This window comes from Sarcophilus harrisii, chromosome 6 (genome assembly GCF_902635505.1).
Source record: "Sarcophilus harrisii chromosome 6, mSarHar1.11, whole genome shotgun sequence".
Classification (NCBI taxonomy): Eukaryota; Metazoa; Chordata; class Mammalia; order Dasyuromorphia; family Dasyuridae; genus Sarcophilus; species Sarcophilus harrisii.
The window spans coordinates 139,952,537-139,974,547 of NC_045431.1; the positions used below are offsets into that span (position 1 = coordinate 139,952,537).

The following is a 22,011-nucleotide window of genomic DNA, read 5'->3' on the forward strand; positions in this document are numbered from 1 at the left end:
TTCTAAAGATACCTCCTTTTACTGTTTACTCCTAATTTTATCCTTGGATATCAACCAAAGCAAGCTTGATTCTTATTAACATATATATATTTTAGTAATTTAAAATCAGTTATGATGTCTCCCCCTAAGTTTTTTCTTCTCCAGGCAAAATACCTATGCTTTCCATATATAGAATCAAGACTATTCATTAGTTTTGCTGCCCTCCTCTGGATATTTTCAAGTTTATCAGTTTCCTAAAATATTGGATGCAGAATCCACAAAATATTCCTGAGCTGAGATTTTCCAGGGCATATGAGATCAAGACTCTCACTGTGGTCTTTTTGAATGCTAAAATTCTCTTGCTGCAGCTAAGATTATACACGTGGGATAACATTATAAGATTAACTAATAGAACTTGGAGCCCATTGAAACATAAGTTTTTTTCATATGAACTGTTTAATCATGACTCCATTTTATGCTTGTTATGGGTTTGGGGTTTTGTTTTGTTTTTGTTTTTTTGGTGAAAGGCTAAATTTCTTCCCTATTAAATTTCCCACCATGAGTTTTGCCCTCATTATAATCTAAATATGTTTTTCATTATGTCTACCTGCCCTTCAAGAGATCATTTTCTGTAGCTTGGAGACCTCCAGAGATCTCTTGAATAGCTTCTTTTGAACAGCCCATTACACTTTTGGACAGCTCATATTGTTAGAAAGTTTTTTTCTAATAGCAGAGTTGGTTTCTTTAGAAGCCATGTCTATCCATGGCTCTTGGTTTTAGAGTTAGAAGTGAAATACACTACCGAGATCATCAGATCCAATCCCCTCATTTATACTTGTGGAAACTGATTTGACCTGAGGGGTGAAATTTTTTTTCTAAAACACATATAAGTCCTTGACCAAGGTCATTTAGGCAGTAAGTGACAGAGGTAGAAGTTGAATCTAGATTACATTTCTCTGCATTTCTATGAGCTGTTCCACCTTCCTAAATGTGCATTTTCTTTCCCTCTGACTCTAGGAAACCCTAGTTTTCTTCAAAGTGTACTTCAGGTACCACATATATGAGGTATTCCCTAATGCCCTCAGATGCTAAGTGTCTCCCTCTCTCTTATTACTTTGTATTTTCATTGTATATATTTTGTAGTTACTCATCCATGTTATCTAATAGAATATAAAGTCCTTGAGGGCAGGAACTCTCTTCTATCTTTGTATTCCCAAAGTTAAGCACAGTGCTTGACATACTAGACTCTTTATAAATTTATGCTTATTGGTTGCTTGATTGAATTAAAAAAAAAAAACTTCACTAGCTTTCCTAGTCACCCAGAAAGTAGAAGATATGAGCACAAGTGATTTAAAATCATGGTAAGGTGAATGCTGAAATATTATGTTTTGAAAATAAAAAGTTATTATTAAAAAAAAAAAAAGATTAATTGTTGGTAAACATCAATGTCTTAGTTAATGTGAAGGAGACCAATCTTCCACCTGGATTTCTGACTTACAATTCAGTTATCAGCAATTCATCATATGGGCAAAGTATAATCCTATATTAAAATATGAATGACTCTGTGAGGAATAAAGTTAAGCAAGTTATACAGTCAGTACTGTATAGGTGAATTAATGTATAATAAAATTTTCTTCTGCTCTTAAGAAAAGCTCTTGGTAGGAGGAAGCATTTGAAAAGGATTAGAATCTTAGAAAAGAAAAAATCCTAAAACCTTCCAGAAAATATGTGTGTGTGTGAATTTACCTTGACTTTCATGCAATGTCAATTAAGGTGCAGATCAGTTGAGTTTAATGTTCCAGCTATATTGCTATTCTTAGGAATATTTTCATAAATAATATAGTTTGGAATGAGATATGGTTTGGTATAAGGGATACAAGTACATAAAGAGTTAACCAGGGATTCCAGATGGTCACGCTTCAAAACTGACCTTTGACCCTTACTTAACTGTGTGATTATGTCAAAGTCCTATAACTTCTCAGTTTTTCAAGCAACTTTCAAGAATTTTAAATTGCATAAGAGCTGCTGGTGTATCAATGTAAGGAGTTTCTATACTGAGACTTCCCTAGAGATAAAATCATAGTTTCATATATCCATTCCCTAAAAAAGGGTCTGGCATACTGAGCTTAACCATTAATTATTTTTATTTAAGGAAAATACACTTTCTCTTTAACAGAAATTGTATTAATAATAGGAAATAATTTTGTGTAAGTTCTACAAAAGGCAAAAGACAACAAAAGAGCTCTATTGTCCAGTTCAGTGAAAAATTTTTAAGTAAAGCATGTGTGTGTATGTATGCTGGGTTTATGCTGGGTTTGTTACCTATAACATGTCTCCCTCTTAGAGCAAAACAGCAAAGGTTCATTAATGAGACTTATAGAATTTATGACTTTTGGGAATTTTATTCTAATTCCCAATTATAGTTGCTTGACATAAATTATAGGCAAATTTATAATTCACTAAATTCTTATGAAATACAAGAACTTTTATTTTACTTGTGATACTTTCTACAATATATTAAAGCACAGTTATTCTTGAACGGCTTCTTCTCTGCACTATTTTACACATTAAAAAAAAAGGAACTGTCAGTCAACAAGTATTAAGCCTCTTATATGTCTCCAGCTGTGTTAGATTCTATCAAAGTGTCTCTTTTAGAAACAACTTACACCTTGTCACATTTAGAAGATACTTATGGAACTTAGAGAATCATGTAAAAAGGTAAGAAGATATAGCAAAAATGGAAACAAGAAAAAGGAACAGAGAGAAATGAGATAGAGACAAGATGAAAAGAATTCGAATAGAGGAAAGAAAATGACAGGAGCAGAAAGAGAAAGGCCAAGAGGCTAATTGGGAAAGAAGGGAGGTAAGACTAGTGTACAGTCCTAAAAACTAGTTCCTTCTCCTTTCCACCCTATAATGAGTATTAATTTAATTCTTCTTCCTTATTTTCTTGGGACTCTTAAATCTCCTGAAACTTTTAATACTCATTTTTGAAAGCTTTGCCTTGCTTAGAAGCACTAAATGATGTAATTTCATTCATTACTTAATTTTATCTTGTTAAATATACTTATTTAGCTTTCTTTTATTTCTCCCACTTGAAGAATTTGCAAATCAAATTATTCTCATCTTTGCTTTCTTCTGAAGAGATAACTTAAATGCCTCTTTTTTAAAAAATTGTCTCTGGTTATTAGATTGAATTTTGCAGGATTTATTTTTGAGGAAATTATTCTTTCCAAAGTTGCCAGTGATGGCTTATTTGTCAAATCATCTTCCTTCTTAATCTTTCTAATAGCATTTGATACTCTTGACCACTTCCTCTTTCTTAGGTTCTTCTCTCTTGCTCGGCCTTCTTGATCCTTCAGTCTTTTTTACATGGTCATCAGCCATATTATGCCTCTTAACTAGCACTTACTTTAATCTGTGAATTTTCTCCAAGAGAGCTAATCTTTTCAATGAATTTGATTATTATGTAGGTATTGATAATGTGAATTTCTTTCTCTGTTTTTGTCAGCTTTATTCACAATGCATCAAATAACCATCTATTGGAAATATCCAACTGGTTGACTTGTAGGCATCTCAAACTTAACAAATGTTGAAGACAAAATTTGTTATGGTATTCTCCTTCCATGAGTGACTGCTCTTTTAGATTTTTCTTTCTGGCAAAAACATCACCAGACATTCAATGTTCTAGATCAACTACTACATGTCATCCTCAGCTACTCAGTGTCATTTGCCTCACAATCCAATCAATCTCCATTTTCTGTCCCCCACCCTATATATTCTCTGTCCATTCTCCTCAAAGGATCTTATTATGTCTTGCCTGAACTATTGCATCAGCTTTCTATTTGGTCTCCCTGACTAAAGTCTGTCTCTACTCCAATCCTCTATGTATCTGCTAAGACAATTTTCCTAATGTGAAGGTCTTCTCGCTACTCAATAAAATTCAGGAGCTGCCTATTATCTATGGTATCAAATATAAATTCTGTTCAAACTTTTTAAAACTTGGCATCACATTGTTGGTGGAGTTGTGAAAGAATCCAACCATTCTGGAGAGTAGTTTGGAACTATGCTCAAAAAGTTATCAAACTGTGCATACCCTTTGATCCAGCAGTGTTACTACTGGGCTTATATCCCAAAGAGATCATAAAGAAGGGAAAGGGACCTGTATGTACACGAATGTTTGTGGCAGCCCTTTTTGTAGTGGCTAGAAACTGGAAACTGAGTGGATGCCCATCAGTTGGAGAATGGCTGAATAAATTGTGGTATATGAATAGTATGGAATATTATTGTTCTGTAAGAAATGACCAACAGGATGATTTCAGAAAGGCCTCGAGAGACTTACACGAACTGATGCTGAGTGAAATGAGCAGGAACAGGAGATCATTATATACTTCAACAACAATACTATATGATGACCAGTTCTGATGGACCTGGCCATCCTCAGCAATGAGATCAACCAAATCATTTCCAATGGAGCAGTAATGAACTGAACCAGCTACGCCCAGAGAAAGAACTCTGGGTGATGACTAAAAACCCTATATTGAATTCCCAATCCCTATATTTATGCCCACCTGCATTTTTTACTTCCTTCACAAGCTAATTGTACAGTATTTCAGAGTCTGATTCTTTTTGTACAGCAAAATAACAGTTTGGTCATGTATACTTTTTGTGTATCTAATTTATATTTTAATATATTTAACATCTACTGGTCATCCTGCCATCTGGGGGAAGGGGTGAGGGGTAAGAGGGGAAAAATTGGAACAAGAGGTTTGGCAATTGTTAATGCTGTAAAGTTACCCATATATATATAACCTGTAAATAAAAGGCTATTAAATTAAAAAAAAGGAATAAAGGAACCATTTCCATAGAATAATAATAATAAAAATAATGAATGATGGAAAAAAAAATAAAACTTGGCATCAACTTATGTTTCCATCCCAAATGCACTTTAGCGTAACAGATATATAGGCCAGCCAAAGTACTTTCTTGGTGTTCCTTACATATGGCACTCCAGATTCCTTCAGCAGTTTAGTGGAGAGAGTGCTGGACTTAGAGTCAGGAAGAGCAAAGTTCACCTCCCAATTTAGACGCCTATTATCTGAGTGACCCTGGCAAGTCACTTAACCTCACTTAGCCACAATTTCCTCATTTGTAAAAAAAATACCTGGCCTTCTTTTGAGGACAAAATGAGATAAAGTTTATAAAGTGCTTTGTAAACCACTCTGTAAATAACTAGCTACTTTTATCTCACAACCTTTTCTTTCTCCCCATACCTAGAATATACTTCCTTCTCCTCCATCTCTTAGAAACTTAAACTTCCTTTAAAATTTAACTCAAATGACATTTTAGACATAAAACCTTTCCTAATCTCCATCTCAAGCTCTGAGTGCCTCATCATCACAAAATACACCAAATTACCATGTGTTAGTTTTGTATACTCCTACATATTCTATACAATTAAATGTTGTTTCCTGTAGTTGATAAGCTCCCTTGGATTGAAAGTGCTTCACTCTTGCTTTTGTATCTTCCTAGTTCTTTGCCCAGCATGTAAGAAGCATTTAACAAATGCTTGTTGATTGATCAATTGAAGACATCCATAAAGATTAGTAATGTTGTCTTAAGATGCATTAATAGAAGCATAGCATCCAGAAAAAGGGATGCATACATCTACATACTCAACCTTTGTAATACCATAAGTTTATTAATGTAGTCATTTCTAGAGTACCATGTCTGCTTAATTGTTAGTTTTATATTTTAGTAAGAATTCTAACATTTCCCATAAGAGGGCAACCTTTATTAAGGAGACTCATACCCATGCCATCAGTACTTCTGTCTTTCTGCTTTTTTCCACTAATTATATTTTATTGAACTTTCAAGTATAAAGATTATTTCTATGGCATTGCCTATGTTTTTCTTGTATTTAGGAAATAGCTTTCTTGGGAGAAAATGGATTTAATCTTTTTTTTTAATTCTGACAATAATTCTGAAGAATGGCTTGTGAGTTATAAAAATCACTAAGCTTCAATGGATAGAAGGTAGGGTACTGTCTCTGAGCGGTATATAGTACACTATTGTTTATTTTAGCCTAAAAGGGGAAAATCCAGAACAGGATTGTGATTTTAATGTTTAATAAATACCTAGCTACTCCCTGAAACAACTGAATTTTGAGAATTTCATTATTAGGGAAATAGTGGGGCTACTATTATAGATAGTAGATCATTACTTTTGGAGTTAAAGAACTTGGGTTCAAATCTCACCTCATAACAAACTGTCTAGAATGTTGCTTTGAACATACTAACTACTTGCTAAGTGTTTGTTAAATTTAATTGAATGTGATATAAAGGGGTTAATGTGTGCAAGGAGATGGGAAAATACAAATGAATTGGGCTATAAATACTCATTTGCAAATGAAATAGAGTTAATTTTTTTCATCTAAAATAATGTAAATTGGTTATAGATGGCATCTAGTTAACCCTTAAAACCTGAGTTAATTGACAACATAGGTAAAATAGTGTTCATTTTCAGTGAAACAGTAATATATACAATATTAACAAACAAATGAAAAGAGAAAAATAGAAAGATGGCATGGCACAGTGGGAAGGGCCCTGAAAATCTCTGAAGTCCATGGACTTAACATGCACATCTTGCCTCAGGTACAGCTTTTATGAGTTTGATCAAGTTATTTAACTTCTCTGGGCCTCAGGTTACATTATCATCATCTCTGGGGTCCCTTTTACTTCTAAATCTATTATTATCTAAAGAAATGGTAATTTTATGTATTTTGAAAGCAGTTTGTTGGGGAGAAAGCTGTAATTGGAAGATGATAGGGAAGTGGTTGAAACTATTAAAGGAAAATCTTCAGAGACAGAATGTATGTCTTATTTCTTTCATTATGGTTGATGAATAACATGAGTTAAATGGTCACTTTAAGAGATAAAGTTCTTGTTTAAGGAATGGTGGAGTAAAATTGAGGGTTATAGATAATTGGCCCCTCAATATTTTGTTAGAATTTGAGAAATGAAATCCTCAGTGTGACTTGCATATATATGTTTTTGTGAAAATGATTGTTATGTTTTACTGATTTTTCCTTCATTAATTTCCATATTATAAGTGTAAAACTTTTCACACGTGAAAGAATTTGAGCAGCATTTATAATTCTTATTAGCTACACTTAGCATTGTTTGATGGGACAAGTGGCAGGAAGCATCTATGGCTTTATAAAATACAGTTGTAATGCAATTAATTTGAAATTTTGCTTTTTTATGCGCAAATTATGACTACTCTTAGATACCACATCCATGGAACCTTGAATATAAAGTATTTTCAGCCATATAGTTTTATGGGGCTGAAGTTGGTGGAGACCATCAAATCTAAACTTTTCATTTTACAGATGAGGATACAACATCAGGGATGAAGTGAGCTGTCCATGATACAAGACCCAAAATTTGAGTCTAGATCTGGGACTACCAGGAAAAAAAAATACCAAACTACATGGATTAACCAGATTACTTGAAAATTTTACAAGTTTCTGCTATTTGTTATGTAGTTATTATTGCTAATCTGTTTTAACTTGAATCTTAGTTACGTGTTATCATATTGTTATTGTAACTTCACTTTTCCTGTCTTAAGGAAGAATGTCTAATCCACCCCAAATAGAAGAATTGTTACTTACTATCAGCTATTACAAGAGGTTTATGCTCCTGTTTGCAACAGCTGCCAGAATAATACATATCTGTTCATGAGGATGATGTTAGGACCAAGGATGTATTTAGTGATAAAAGGATTCCAAAGTGATTTACATGAGGCATCTTATTTGATCCTCATAAACGCCATGGGCCATAGAGGGACTATTATGATTCCCCACTTAATAGTAAGGAAACTGAGGACCAGTAAAATTATAAATCTTGCCCACATTCATACAATTAATAAGTGTCTGAGGCAGAATTGGAACTCTTGTTTTCCTGATCACTTTATTGACTCTTCTACCTAATTACTAGTAAACACTTGGGGTTTTTGCCTCCTAATAAAATATATGGCAGTAATTTATTTTGTCATTATTTCTTATTTTATATTTTCTATGTAATAATTAAAATATAGAAGATTAAATTGTAATTATTGTGTAAATTTTTGTATACTTTATAAACTTTTATCCCATGTGGAGAAACTCATTCTCTGTAATAGTTTCTTATTATTATAAAGTCTGGTAATTTGAGTTATATGAATGAATACTGAACACAAATTCCTTTTAAAAAATCATATACCTTAAGCTTCTTCTTTTTATTTTTTGCTAGATACCATTGGAAATTTTCCATAACTAAAAATATATATATATATATATATATTTATATACATATATACATATATTGCTCTTCCTTTATAGCTAATTTCCTTGACAATATGCTTTTGAGAAGTTCGGGAAAGTTGAATGTGGACAGCAAGAAGGAAGACGGTGTGATCACAGCCTCCACCTCTCGGCCAAAGGTCTTGCAATGCAAATGCCACCATCACTGTCCTGAAGACTCTGTCAACAATATTTGCAGGTTGGTCGTTCTAGTAGTTCAAATATACATGTTTAACTGTAGTAAAGGAGTAATTTAGAAGCACTAATATACAGTAGACAGAGCATTAACTTTGGAGTCAGAGAACAAAGGGTTTAAATCCTGCTCCTGATACTAGCTGTATACTTTGGGCATTTCAGTTAATCTCCCTGGACCTCAGTTTCCTCATCTGTAAAATGAAACATTTGGATTAGACTTTTGAAAATTTCTCTAGCTCTAAATATGTGATTCTGTTTTTCTGCTAGAAATAAAAAGAGGAGAGGAAAATTTTTATGTTTCTGTGATTTTTATATGTGGTGTAAATTTAAAAACCTCCCATAGGATTTAAAAGTTTACTCTAGCAGTGCTAATTTATTTCTCTGTAGAATTCAGTCAAAAAATGTGGAAATCAGAACTTAAAAAATCAAATTCATTGAATATGAGAAATTAGACTTTTGTCCCTGTGAAAGCCTAAGATCATTTACCACCATGCTGAATTTATTCTTGGGCTCTGGTGGTGAATTAATCACAATCATGTGACAGCCAAAAAATGAAAAAATATGTTGGTTAAATTTTAGGTTTATACTGTCCACAGTTTTCATCTGGCCTATTTCAATCCAGCATTACTAAAATTCATTAGCTCTCACTACTACATTTTCCAACAGTGTTCAATTCTTCAACTGCAATAGAAAAGGCATTGAGGTTTTACTGCCTGGCACTGTATTCTGACATGCTTCTACTCACACTTTACCTACTTTTACTATTCAGAAACAACATTCTTTTCAGTATAAGATCAAACATTTAGATCCTTCCTCAACAGGAACCATTTTCCCCTCCTCCTCATAAGTGTCTATTTAGTAAAAGTTTAATATATTTTATTTATTTGTTTTCAACACATTGAATACTGACAAATACGTTTAGAGTGGAGGTTCTTAGATTTTTCATGGACTCCTTTGACAGTCTATCTGTCTGTGAAGGAGGAAAAAATAAGAGGGAATCATAATATTTTAAAGGCAGAGGTAACTTTGAAATAACTTTATCTAATGCTTTTTTTAGGACACTAAAAGGAAGTGACTCACCCAAGATTACACAGTAGCAAAGGTGAATCTTCTTGTATTCACTTCTTTTCATTGGGAAGAGGTAGTGGCTGTTTCAAGATCATCTTCTCAGTTCACTTAGAAGTAACTGATGGTCAAAAGCACAGTGAGGGAGTACCTTCGTGGACCACAGGCTTTTCCAAACTGAGCCAATGGGAGAACAACAGGGCAGGCTTTCTTCTCATTCTCCTTCCTTCTTAAAATGTGAATAGTTACTGTTATAAATTTGGAATTTGTGTTTTTTAATGATCATATTTTTGTTCATTTAAATTATTTTCTTCATTGTTAATAAGTTTAGAACTTCATTATAGCTTGAGAAATAATTAGCACAATAGTCAAAACTATACCATACACTATCTGTCTTCCCCAAGGATTCTCATCCAAAGTGCCCTGTGTTACATTTATTAGGATTTATTGCTGTAGTATTTTATGTAAAATTTTTGCATCAATATCCATTATGGAACAATATTCCTTTTCTTTTTTTATTCTTTCTGGTTTTTAAGTATCAAAACTATATTTGTGTCACAAAAGAAATTAGTTAAGACTTTTTTAAAGCTATTTTTCCAGTACTTTATAGAGTTTTGGGATTGACTGTTCCTTAAATGTTTAGTAGAATTCATTTGTAAATCCATCCAGTCCCTCATATATGAGTTGTTCAAATTCATTTTCCAAAGTAAGTTTATTTCAGTTTTCTCTTTTGTTTAACTAGGCAATTTATATTTTTGCAAATATTCATCCCCTTTAGTTAAGTTGTCAGTTTTATTAGCCTAGACTTGAGGAATTGCTTCAATTTCGCTTCATTGGTGTTGCATTTATCCTTTTTACTTTTCCTTCTGCTAATTTGATTTTTTGCTTTGTTTTTTAAAATTAAATTAAACATGGGATTATTCTCAAAATTGCTACTTTGGCTGAATCCCTCAAATTTTGTTGTATTATCTCATTGATATCTCTTAAAATGAACATGGGATTATCTTTTGTTTTCTTTTTCACAAAGTCAGTAGTTTTATTTATTGATTAATTATTTTTACCCCTTTCTAATGTTTTAATCTCTTCTTCGGTTTTTCAGGATCTTGTTATTTAAATGGGAATTTTCAAGTTGTTCTTTTTCTATTTTTTGAAATTGTGTGCCCAATTCATTGCTCTGTTCTTTATCTTTCTTACTGATATATAAGTTTAGAGAGAGAAATATTCTCCTAAAATGAAGTTGTTTGACTTCTATTTGTTTTTTGTCCCATTTATTCATTAAGATTAGCGTATTTGGTTTCCAGTTTTTAAAAATTTATTTTTAGGCATTATTATTTGAAAAGGGTGCACTTAATATTGCATCTTTTTGGTAACTGTGAACTTTTTGTGTTCAAATATATAGTCAGTTTTGTGAAGATACTATGTACAGCTGAGAAAAAGGTGTGGTCCTTTTCTTCCTCATTCATTTTTCAGGAGTGTAACATAATTTACTATTCAAAAACTCTATTGATCTACTTACCTTCTTTTTCATTTATTTTATGGTTAGATTTGGGAATATGATAATCTAGAAGACAAAGTAGCTATGATTACAACCAAGAATACCAACACAGCAAAACTGAATATAAGATTTACCTAGCATTGAGAGGGGAAAGTTGAGGTTCCCAACTATAATAATTTTACTCTCTTTTTCTTAAAGTTCATTTAACTTTTCCTCTAAGAATTTGGATGTTATGCCATTTGCTGCATATATTTTTGTATTGATATTATTTCATTGTTAACAAGATGGAGGTTCCCCATTTATCTCATTTAGTTAGGTCTCTTTTTGCTTTTGCTTTGTCTGAAATTATGATAGCTACCCTGCCTTTTTTACTTCAGCAAAATTATTATAAATTCTGCTCTTGTCCTTTAATGTAACTCTTTCTTTTTCCAGTGTGTTTCTTCTAAACAATGTATTGTTTGATTCTAATTTCCAATGCATTCTCCTTTCTCCTGTTTTTTTTTTTTTTTTTTTTTTTGGTGGGGGCAAATTCTCCTCTTCAATTTCACAGTTACAATTATTTGCTATACATTTTCTTTCATTCCATTTTCTTCTGTTTTATCCTTCTCTATCTTGTTTTGCCCTTTCCCTCCCCCAAAATCTGTTTTGTGTTTTTGCTACTGCTTCTCTTAATCTGCTCTCCCTTTTACCTTTCCTATATCCCTTTCTCCTCCTACTTCCATTTTAGGTAATATAGATTCTATCTTTAGTAAATGTCTCTATGTGTGTATTTTTTCTCTTGGAACCTAGTTCAGATGGGAGTGAAGTTTAATGTTATTTGCATTTCCCCCCCTCCATTATAATAGTTCTTGCTTATATGTCTCTTTGAATTTTCAACTGTACCTCTCTTCTTTTTTCTCCCAATGTACTCTTCTTTCTCAACCCATGTATTTTTCAAGATCATCCCAACAATCAGTTAGCACTATCCCCTCTATGTGAGGTCTTTCCATCTTCTCTTACAATGAAAAAAGTTCTTAATAGTTATATTTATCATCTTGTCATATAGAAATATAAATAATTAATCTTACTGTGTCCCTTATGATTTCTCTTTCATGTTTGCCTTTTTAATGCTTCTCTTGAGAGTTGTATTTGGAAAGTCAAATTCTCTGTTCATCTCTGGTCTTTTTATCAGAAAGCTTGAATGTCCTTTATTTTGTTATTTTTTTTTCCTCTGAAGGTTTATATTCAGTTTTGCTGTGTTGGTATTCTTGGTTGTAATCCTAGCTACTTTGTATTCTGGATTATCATGTTCCAAACTCTCTGACTGTTTAACATCAAAGCTCCTAAATCTTGTGTCATCCTGACTGTAACTCCATTATATTTGAATTGCTTCTTTCTGACTGCTTAGAATATTTATCTTCTTGACATGGGAGTTCTGATATTTCAGGGAATTTTCATTTTGGAATTTTGGGGGGAGATGTTCTGTGGGTTCTTTTGGTTTCTATTTTACCTTCTGGTTCTAAAATACCAGATGAGTTCTCCTTTATGATTTTTACAAGTTGATATCTAGGCTCTTTTTCTTTTTAATCATGGCTTTCAAGTGGTCCCTGAATTATTTCTCCTTAACTGAGTTTTCAAGTTGGTTGTTTTTCTATGACATATTTCACATTTGCTTCTTTTTTCCATCCTTTTTACTTTTTTATTATTTCTTGATGTCTCTTAGAGTTACTTCCACTTGCCCAATTATAATTTTTAAAGAATTTTATTCATTGTACTTCCTTTTCCATTTGACCATTTCTATCTTTAAGGCTTTATTTCATCGGTGAAATTTTGTATCTCTTTTTCTATTTTGCCAGTTCTGTTTTTAAATGTGTATTTTCTTCAGCATTTTTGTGCTTATTTCAAATTTTTTGCATTGCTTTTCCCCTTTGACTTTTGCTCTAACATACATACTTGATTTTTAAAGTAATATTTTTGCTCTTTTAGGAATTCCTGTTGGGCTTATGTTCAATTTGCTATTTTTTTGAGTTGTTGCTTGTAGCTATTTTGACATCTTTGTCTTTTCTTAGTTTGTGTCTTTATCCTCTCTCTACTACAGAAGCTTTTTATGGTCAGGTTTTCTTTGTGATGTTTGCTCAATTTCCCAGCCTATTTCTTGACTTTTAACTTTATTTTAAAATTTGATTCTTTGAGACTCTGAGCAAATCATTTTACCTTTCTATGCACAAAGCAACTCTTTAAGAACTCTATAAGAAGGTGCTTCCTACTTTGGTAGAGTGGTTCATCACCTAGGACTTCCCTATACCATTGCATTGACAAATCTATTCCATATTTCCATGGTTTGTTTACCTATCAGCTATAATCTCAGACTGTCTTAATTTTTGCTTTCTCATGCCTTTCATCCTCTTTTCAAGACTGTTTTGCAGCTTTTTAATTCCTGAGCCTTCTCTGTAAAAAAAACCATTGATGTGAATAATTAGTCCAGATACATCTTGAAATATTGAAAAAATTTTCAGGATTAAGGTTTCAATACTTTGACTGTCTGTGATTTCATAGTTTTAGATCCATAGCCCATTAATGATGATCCTTTGAATTTTAGTCTTTGAAATTTCAGTAGCTGAAAAATTCATCATTTTTAATCAAACTGTATTTGAGGTTTTTTGAATTTAGACTGGTTTTGGATGGATAACGTACAGATTGCCACAGACCCATATTGCCAAGTTGAGGGGAGCTGCCAGAGTTTAAATACATTTACAACTTCAACGTCCCTGTCCTTCTAAGATAAGACATCAGAGGAGAAAATTAATGAAGGGAGAACTTTGAAAAGCTGTTAGTAGAAAAGATCAAGAATGACCACACTGTACTTCTTACAAATTCCTTAAATTCATAATTAATAAAATATTTGGATAGTTTTCATTTATATCATTTACAAGTTAGAATTATTTGGATTTGGGGAAAAGGTAAAGATAATGCTTTTATCTATAGGATTTAGGAAATAAGTTTCATATAAAATTATAGCTTTTTAATATCTGGGTAGCTAACCACAAAGTGAGACCTGAAAAATTTTTCAAGTCTGCATTTGAGAGATCTGAATTCTTACTCATTTGTCCATTTAGGGTCTGGTCAAAAATTATTGAATTTAATTCATTTTTGAGTCTTAAACGTATAAATTGAAGCTTACCATTTTAGGTGATTCATACACAAAATTTATACATGAAATCAATAATAATTAGGAACTGAATAGCTTGAGAAGTCACAGGTGGCAAAGTTGAAAGGATTTTATAAGAGTCTGTGCAAAGGTTTTGTTAACCCTGAACCTGCTGAAATTTTAATCCTTCTGTTGAATGTGGTGTTGTGAGTTTCCAGACAGGTGTTCATGACACAAGATCTCAGGTTCTTTAAAGACACATACACTGTTCTCATTTGTTATCACGTCCTACATTGCATGATGAAATTATAACAGTTCAGCTGATTTGTTCTACTGGCACTCAGTTCTTTGTAGTTTGAAATTTTGCATGTGTTTTTCACAGTGTTCCATTTTAATTATTTCATTATTGTAGTTATGAGAATGGTGTTCTGTTAGATTTTGGAATTTATTTATTTTTAACATAGATGATATATACATTCATGCACACTGACTGATACATGCACATACATACACACAAATATTTGTATGTGTGTGTTTCATTTCTGGAAGCTTTTATTTAGAATGAATTTTTTTGTGATACAATTATATTAAATAATCAAGGTAGAACAGGAAGTGGGCATAGGCCACCTTTGATGTAATTAAATAAAATACATTTTAAAACAAAATAGAATAAACCTAGTCAGATGCTGGTATTATTTTATTTCCTTGAAAGGTAGTACAACTAATAATCTTTAATTATTGTGAACCAGTAGAATAGGTACAGCATTTTCATAAGAACTGGCCTTTTGCCAACAAAGACATCTGCTTGAACAGCTGCAGAGGTTTTGGATCCTGGCTTTCTATTTCTGACATTTATTAAAGGTCTTGGTTCAAATCACCATTTTCACTTTCGTAGTTTTCAATTGTAGTAGCATCTTTCCAAAAATAGTCTTGTGGTTTTTGTGCTCTCATATATCTTGTTTTGTAGAAAACAAATTATTGGGTCTTTACTTGCAGTTTCTGTCTTAAATCCTAGTTCAACAGTTTACTTGTATCATAGCATAACCAGATGTTTTATTGTTGATAGATATTTGTACTGCATTTGCTGCAGTGTACTATTTTTGTCATGCTAGTTTAAAAATCAGAGTTTCACAGTAAATAGTTTTATTCTTGAATTTTTTAAGTCAATTGAATAGAATTTCAAAAAATCATTCTATCATACACTTATAATTGAGTTTCATGGTTATGCCAAAGTCTCAAAAACTGTTTCTTTCCTTTGGGGCAAGTTTCTTCTTTGGAGATAATTTTCTGTTTCCTCATTTTTATATATGGTGAAAGAGAGCACAGGACTTTTTCAGTCTAATTAATTTCTAATAGAAAGACAGAAAGAATTTTTTTAAACCATTAAAAGAAAATCATGAAAGACTAAAACTTATACTAGAATGAACTGAAAAAAAATGCCTTCTATTCAACAAATATTTATTGAACAAGCATTATGGGCTCTGTATATCTGTTCCATCTTTCAAATAGAGTTAAAACTCCTGCTACCAGCAAATTCAGCTTTCCAGTGTTCTTAGTACTATTTTTAGTGTATAAAGGGAAAAGTAAGAATAATTTAGTTTATTTTGCTAACTGTATACCTTCTTGAGAGAATCACTGTGCCATAGTGGATAGTGGACCATCCTTGAAACCAAGAATACTTGCCATCAAATCCCACTTTTGACACATACAGTCTCTGTGATTCTAGGCAAGAAATTTAGTTACAGAGAAAGTGTTGATTCACATTAGTAGTAAAAGTTCCTTATATCTGTGAAATTGCAGGTTTAGTCCTATTTTTATTTTTATCCTAGATACCTTGTAGAACAATATAATTTTATAAGTCTCTGATATGATCATTTTTATAATTCTTTTCAAAGCTTAATTATTGTTTACAAAGTACTGAAGTATATTTACCCACACCCACATATATTCCAAAATCAAATATTAAGTTATATTTGCTCACTCTCAGATAAACTCAAAGTCAAAGAATCAAGATGACTATTTTCCATATTCATTGTGCTTGACTCAAAATTATGCTGTGGCTTTCAGGGAAGGACTTCATTTATCACCTGAAAATTTTGAGAGTCATCATGGTAAAGTGGATGAATGACAACGTTGGCATCTAGAGGACCTGAGTTTTAGTCTTCCTTTAACTATATTAGCTAGTTAAAGCAAGGCACTTAACAGGTCAATGCCCCAAGCAAATCTTTGTAACTATAAATTGTAGAAGAGTTGCCAGTCTGAATTGTGAGGGAAATTTCCATAGTAGGAAATTCATATATTTGTGAAAGAATGCATCCCCTCTTAGTTGCCCCCACCCCAGTTAAAATATTTTATATGTTGAAAAGAATTGGGAAATCCAGAAATTAGCATTAATCTGTACTATTCTGTGTTGTAACTTAATAGTATTCACTTTTTTCTTGCATTCTTTAATTTTTATGGCTTTCTTATTTATGGATTGAATCAGCATGAAATACCCCCAAAGAATTTATAGTATAGGCTGTGAGGAAGAGAAATTGTTCTCCTTAACAATATTCATGAATTTGACCTTGATTTTACAAAGACATTTATCATTGCCACCACTGAGCCATCTGTTAGGATGTTTGAACTCTGCTGCTTTAGTACTTTAGTACTCAATTTATCTGAGGTATTATAGATCACTTTACGTTTGCAAGCCAAGTAAACAATTCTAAAGACTGTTGATTGTAACTCAAGGACTAATGAACAACAGAATGTCGCTATCAATAATTTAAAAAGGACAAATCATAGCTAATAACATTTCAGAATATCCTTTGTATAGCACTAAATTTTCAAATCTCTACTGTCATGCCCATCTTTGGGCAATATGTATATGCAAAAGATCAATTGATGGAGCATTATAGTTTACAGAACATAACAGTGCTGCTGCTTTGTTGTAAAATCCCATGTTTTATATTGTTGTCTTCTCTACTTCCAAAAAACAAGAAATTCAGTATGTTTATAAATAAACCCAAACAGTGGTCTTTTTTTTTTCCTTTCAGTCCCAGGAGGACACTGGTCTTATGTTGTCACTTGCCTATCATTGTCTCTCTGGTGAGAACGATTTGGGAGGGGGGGGGAGCAGTGGGTAGAACACCAAGTCTGGAATCAGGAAGCCTCCTCTACCTGAGCTCAAATATGTCCTCTGGCACTTCCTAGGTATGTGAGCCTAGGCAAGTCCTATAACCCTGTGTGCTTTAGTTTATTCATATGTAAAATAATCTGTAGAAGGAAATGGCAAATCACTCCAGTATCTTTGCCAAGAAAACCCCAAAAAGGTTATGAAGAGTCAGAAATGACTGAAAAATGCCTGTGATGAGGACCAACTTTTTGCTTTTGAAGCACTGGCTGCTATTATAACAGATTGAGTTATTTCCTTGTCAACTGCCAGAGCTATTTAGAAACACTGGTGATGGATAAAGGTATTTAATATAATTTTTTTTATAATAGTACCTCCTTTTAAAAAGTGAGGGCACTCTTACAACATAATTGTACTCTATGGGTTTATTTACTCTGAGCTAACCGCTGGGATAAAAGTAAAATTGTAGCCCTGACCTCAAAGAATTAACATTCTAATAACAAAAGATTGCACATATGGGAAACATTGGTCAGAGAGAGGAGTACTGGAGTGGGGAATCATGGGTATTAATGAATGCAGGCATAAGGCTGTTGTACTTTTGCAGTAGCAATACTATATTGATTAGCAAATTCCCAGGCAAGAGATGGAAGTAAGGGGGTTCACAGAGGGATGGCAAGATGACCTCCTAAGCCTTGTTTTTCCTTCTAATTATATGGCTTCATGTTCTGAGATCAGCTAGATTCATTGGCATATGTGGCCATGAATTGGGAAGGGGGGGAACAAGAAGAGGTGAGATGAGTAATTGTTGTATGCCCTTGTGCTAGCTAAAGCTATTCCCTTTACATAGCAGAAGATGAGATTATGTTTCCTTGGTACAATTCAGTGATACTGTTTTGAAGGGAAATAAGGCTGCAACATTTCCTCATCCCTTCCCCAACATATACTAGAGTAACCTCATGCATGCATACACGTTTATTTTCTTTTCTTTCTGATCTTTAGCACAGATGGCTACTGTTTCACTATGATAGAAGAAGATGATTCTGGAATGCCTGTGGTCACTTCAGGATGTCTAGGATTAGAGGGCTCAGACTTTCAGTGTCGGGTAAGAGGATACATTTGATTCTACTTAGATTATTATTTTTTAAACTAGACCTGTGATGTAATCGGCCAAATTACAAGCAAAAGAACCAAAAAAAACTCATTTGCTAATAATATAAAAACAAAGAAATCCTATGCAGTCTCAGTTATTGTCTGCTTTTACAAACAGATATTCCTAATTTTTTTCAGTAGACTAAAACCTTTGCCTATTACTCTTTAATTATTCTTGTTTATGGTCTGAGTAATATGTTCTGCCAACATTTCTCCTGAAGGTTTCATTAGTTAAGTTAGGTAATTCAAAGAAAGTCTAGATACTCAAGCTAGATTCTAAAAAGTAAAATGTGAACATTTCAGCAAAACATCTCATGGTGATCTCTAATGGGAACTACAGTTATCATTACTTTAAAAAGGTATTATTATAACATCAGATCCAATGGATTTATCTGCATAATAAATAAATGCTAAAAAGAATTTATTGAAGTTGGAAATTTAAAGTCCTTTAATTTTAGAGAAAATCATTAATTAATATTTGCATCTATATTTGGTTTTTTTTTAATTTAATAGCCTTTTATTTACAGGTTATATGTATGGGCAACTATACAGCATTAACAATTGCCAAACTTCTTGTTCCAATTTTTCACCTCTTACCCCCCATCATCTCCCCGAGATGGCAGGATGACCAGTAGATGTTAAATATATTAAAATATAAATTAGCTACACAATAAGTATACATGACCAAACTGTTATTTTGCTGTACAAAAAGAATCAGACTCTGAAATATTGTACAATTAGCTTGTGAAGGAAATCAAAAATGCAGGTGGGCAAAAATATAGGGATTGGGAATTCAATGTAATGGTTTTTAGTCATCTCCCAGAATTCTTTCTCTGGGTGTAGCTGATTCATTTCATTACTTCTCCATTGGAAGTGATTTGGTTGATCTCATTGCTGAGGATGGCCAGGTCCATCAGAACTGGTCATCATATAGTATTGTTGTTGAAGTATATAATGATCTCCTGGTCCTGCTCGTTTCACTCAGCATCAGTTCATGTAAGTCTCTCCAGCCCTTTCTGAAATCATCCTGCTGGTCATTTCTTACAGAATAATAATATTCCATAATATTCATATACCACAATTTATTTAGCCATTCTCCAACTGATGGGCATCCACTCAGTTTCCAGTTTCTAGCCACTACAAAGAGGGCTGCCATAAACATTCGTGCACATACAGGTCCCTTTTCCTTCTTTATGATCTCTTTGGGATATAAGCCCAGAAGTAACACTGCTGGATCAAAGGGTATGCACAGTTTGATTTGCATCTATATTTGGATTCTGTTACAGGACACTCCTGTTCCACACCAAAGGAGGTCAATTGAATGTTGCACAGAACGGAATGAATGCAATAAAGACCTTCACCCTACACTGCCTCCATTGAAAAATCGAGGTAAGAGAGGAGAAAGAAGTTAGATCTTGAATGCTCAAAATTGTATCCAAAACAGTAATCATTAAAAAGAAATCCCTGCAGATGTGAATGCACCCAGACTTTGTCACATTGGTATGAATAGGAGACAGAAAAATGAAGTGGTCAAAGTATTGTCATGAAGGCAAGTATGTGATTAAATAAAAAAAAAAATACTTGAATGTCACTTTGGCTTTGCCCATTTCTCCAAGTTTACTTCTCTATTCCTCAACCAAGATTCCAGAAGTTAATAGCATGTAGAAATTTTAGTTTTTAAGAATCATTCCATATTATTCCACATACAGCTAACTCAGTATCTGAATAGTTCTAAAACCACACTTTACTCTAAAACTAACATTTATATGAATTAACTTTTTTATTGAATTTCATTTTTCCAATTAATAATATTCTTTCTCACTTCTACCTCCATTGAGAAAAAAAAAGTTTTAAAAATCCTTTATGACAGATAATTTATATTATAAAGTAAAACCAATTCCTACATTGACCATATCAAAAATGTATATCTCATTCTTCATCTTGAATTCATCAATACTATCAGAAGGTGGATGGTTTAATTGCTGATGGGTCTGCTACAGTAAGAAGATAGTCAAAAGAATAATTTTGTATCAGATAATACTTTAGTACATGAAAAAATGGCTAGGAAAACTCTAAGTAATAGACAAATAGTAAATCAGTGACTAGGGACAATATACAATCTCGAAAACTTCCTTATAAAAAATGATTTGTTTCTTCTGATCTTTTCTTATAATTCTACCAAAAAAGTAACTTGTACATTAACTGATAAGTTACAACTCTTATTTGGTATAAACAACTTTCAACATTATATGTGTTCATCAAAAAGGAAAATTAATGCAATTTAACAAGGACTTTAAGTTCCTACTATGTGCAGGATATATAGCTTATTCCCATAAAAAATAATATCAATAGAAAAAAGCAGTCTTTGACATCAGCAGTTTTTCCCTAATAATACCCTTTTTGTGTACCCCTACTATTTCACTCACTTGTGGTAAAGAGGTTTACATAGCTCAATGTAACTATGAGATATATTGCGTGGTGTTATCCAAGAGGAACAGGTTATAGTAGAGAGTTTTATCAAAAGCTAGTTTTTTGGAGAAGTAAATGACAAATCATTCCAATATTGTTATCAAGAAAACACCATGGAAAATATTAAAATGATAAAAGTTACAATTACCAGAAGATGAGTCTCTCAGGGCAACATTAAAAATGTCAACAATTTCAGATATATAGATATTACTCTGATGGTAGAAAGTGACAAAAAATAAAGAAACTTTTTGATGAGAGTGAATAAGGTAAGTGTAAAAGCTGGTGGGAAGCTTAACAGCAAACGACAAAACAAAACCCCAAACCCCAAACTAAAATCTTGCTAACAGAGTTTATCATTTTCTGGTAAATAGAAGGAAAAGAAATGGAAGCAGCGTCAGACTTTACATTCTTGGAATCAAAGAATACTGCAGATATCATTTGTAAATTAAAACATATGAAATTAAAAGGCATTTGATTCTTGGAAGAAAAGCTATGGCAAATCTGGACAGCATACTAAAAAGAAAAAGTTATTTTGCCAAAAAAGTCAGAGCTATTAATTTTCCAGCAACAATATGCAGTTATGAGAGTGGACTATAAAGAAAACTGAGCAATACAAAATTGACTTTGGAATTAGTGTTCTGGGGAAAACTTCTTAAAATTCCTTGGTCAGCAAGGAAATCAAATCAGTCTATACTTAAAAAGATTAATTCAGACTACTCTCGCCATGGTCAAATACTGAAGTTTAAATAATTTGGCCACGTAAAATAAGATAGGACCCATTGGAAAAAACTCTGGTGTTTGGAATGATTGAAGACAAAAGGAAAAAGATGAGATGGATAGGCAGTATCATGAAAAGAACAAACAAAGAACAAACAAAATTTGGAAAGACTTCCAGAGAGAGTGAAGGATAAAAGAACCTGGTGTGCTATTGTCTGTGATGTCATGAAGAGTAGGACATGCTTGAATAACTAAACAACTTTTTTGGGTGTGGAAGAGATGTAATCTTACATTCAAAGATTTATTTAGGTTAACTTTTGCTAGATATCATGTGAATTGATCCTTTAATGCTTTCACAA

The 22,011-nt window shown here is 32.7% G+C and overlaps 1 protein-coding gene across 3 annotated transcripts in view; it reads left to right on the top strand.

The window, feature by feature from the left end:
• The window catches only part of BMPR1B (bone morphogenetic protein receptor type 1B), a 281,872-nt gene that overhangs the window by 218,638 nt on the left and 41,223 nt on the right, over nt 1–22,011 (top strand). For 2 of the 3 annotated variants that reach the window (XM_031942996.1, XM_031942995.1), the window contains 3 exons: nt 8,360–8,519; nt 18,317–18,419; nt 19,753–19,855. In XM_031942996.1, coding sequence (XP_031798856.1) covers nt 8,360–8,519; nt 18,317–18,419; nt 19,753–19,855 — 366 coding nt within the window. Of the gene's footprint in view, nt 1–8,359; nt 8,520–9,572; nt 9,618–18,316; nt 18,420–19,752; nt 19,856–22,011 lie in introns of those variants that run through there. The other variant, XM_031942997.1, reaches the window with a different exon arrangement.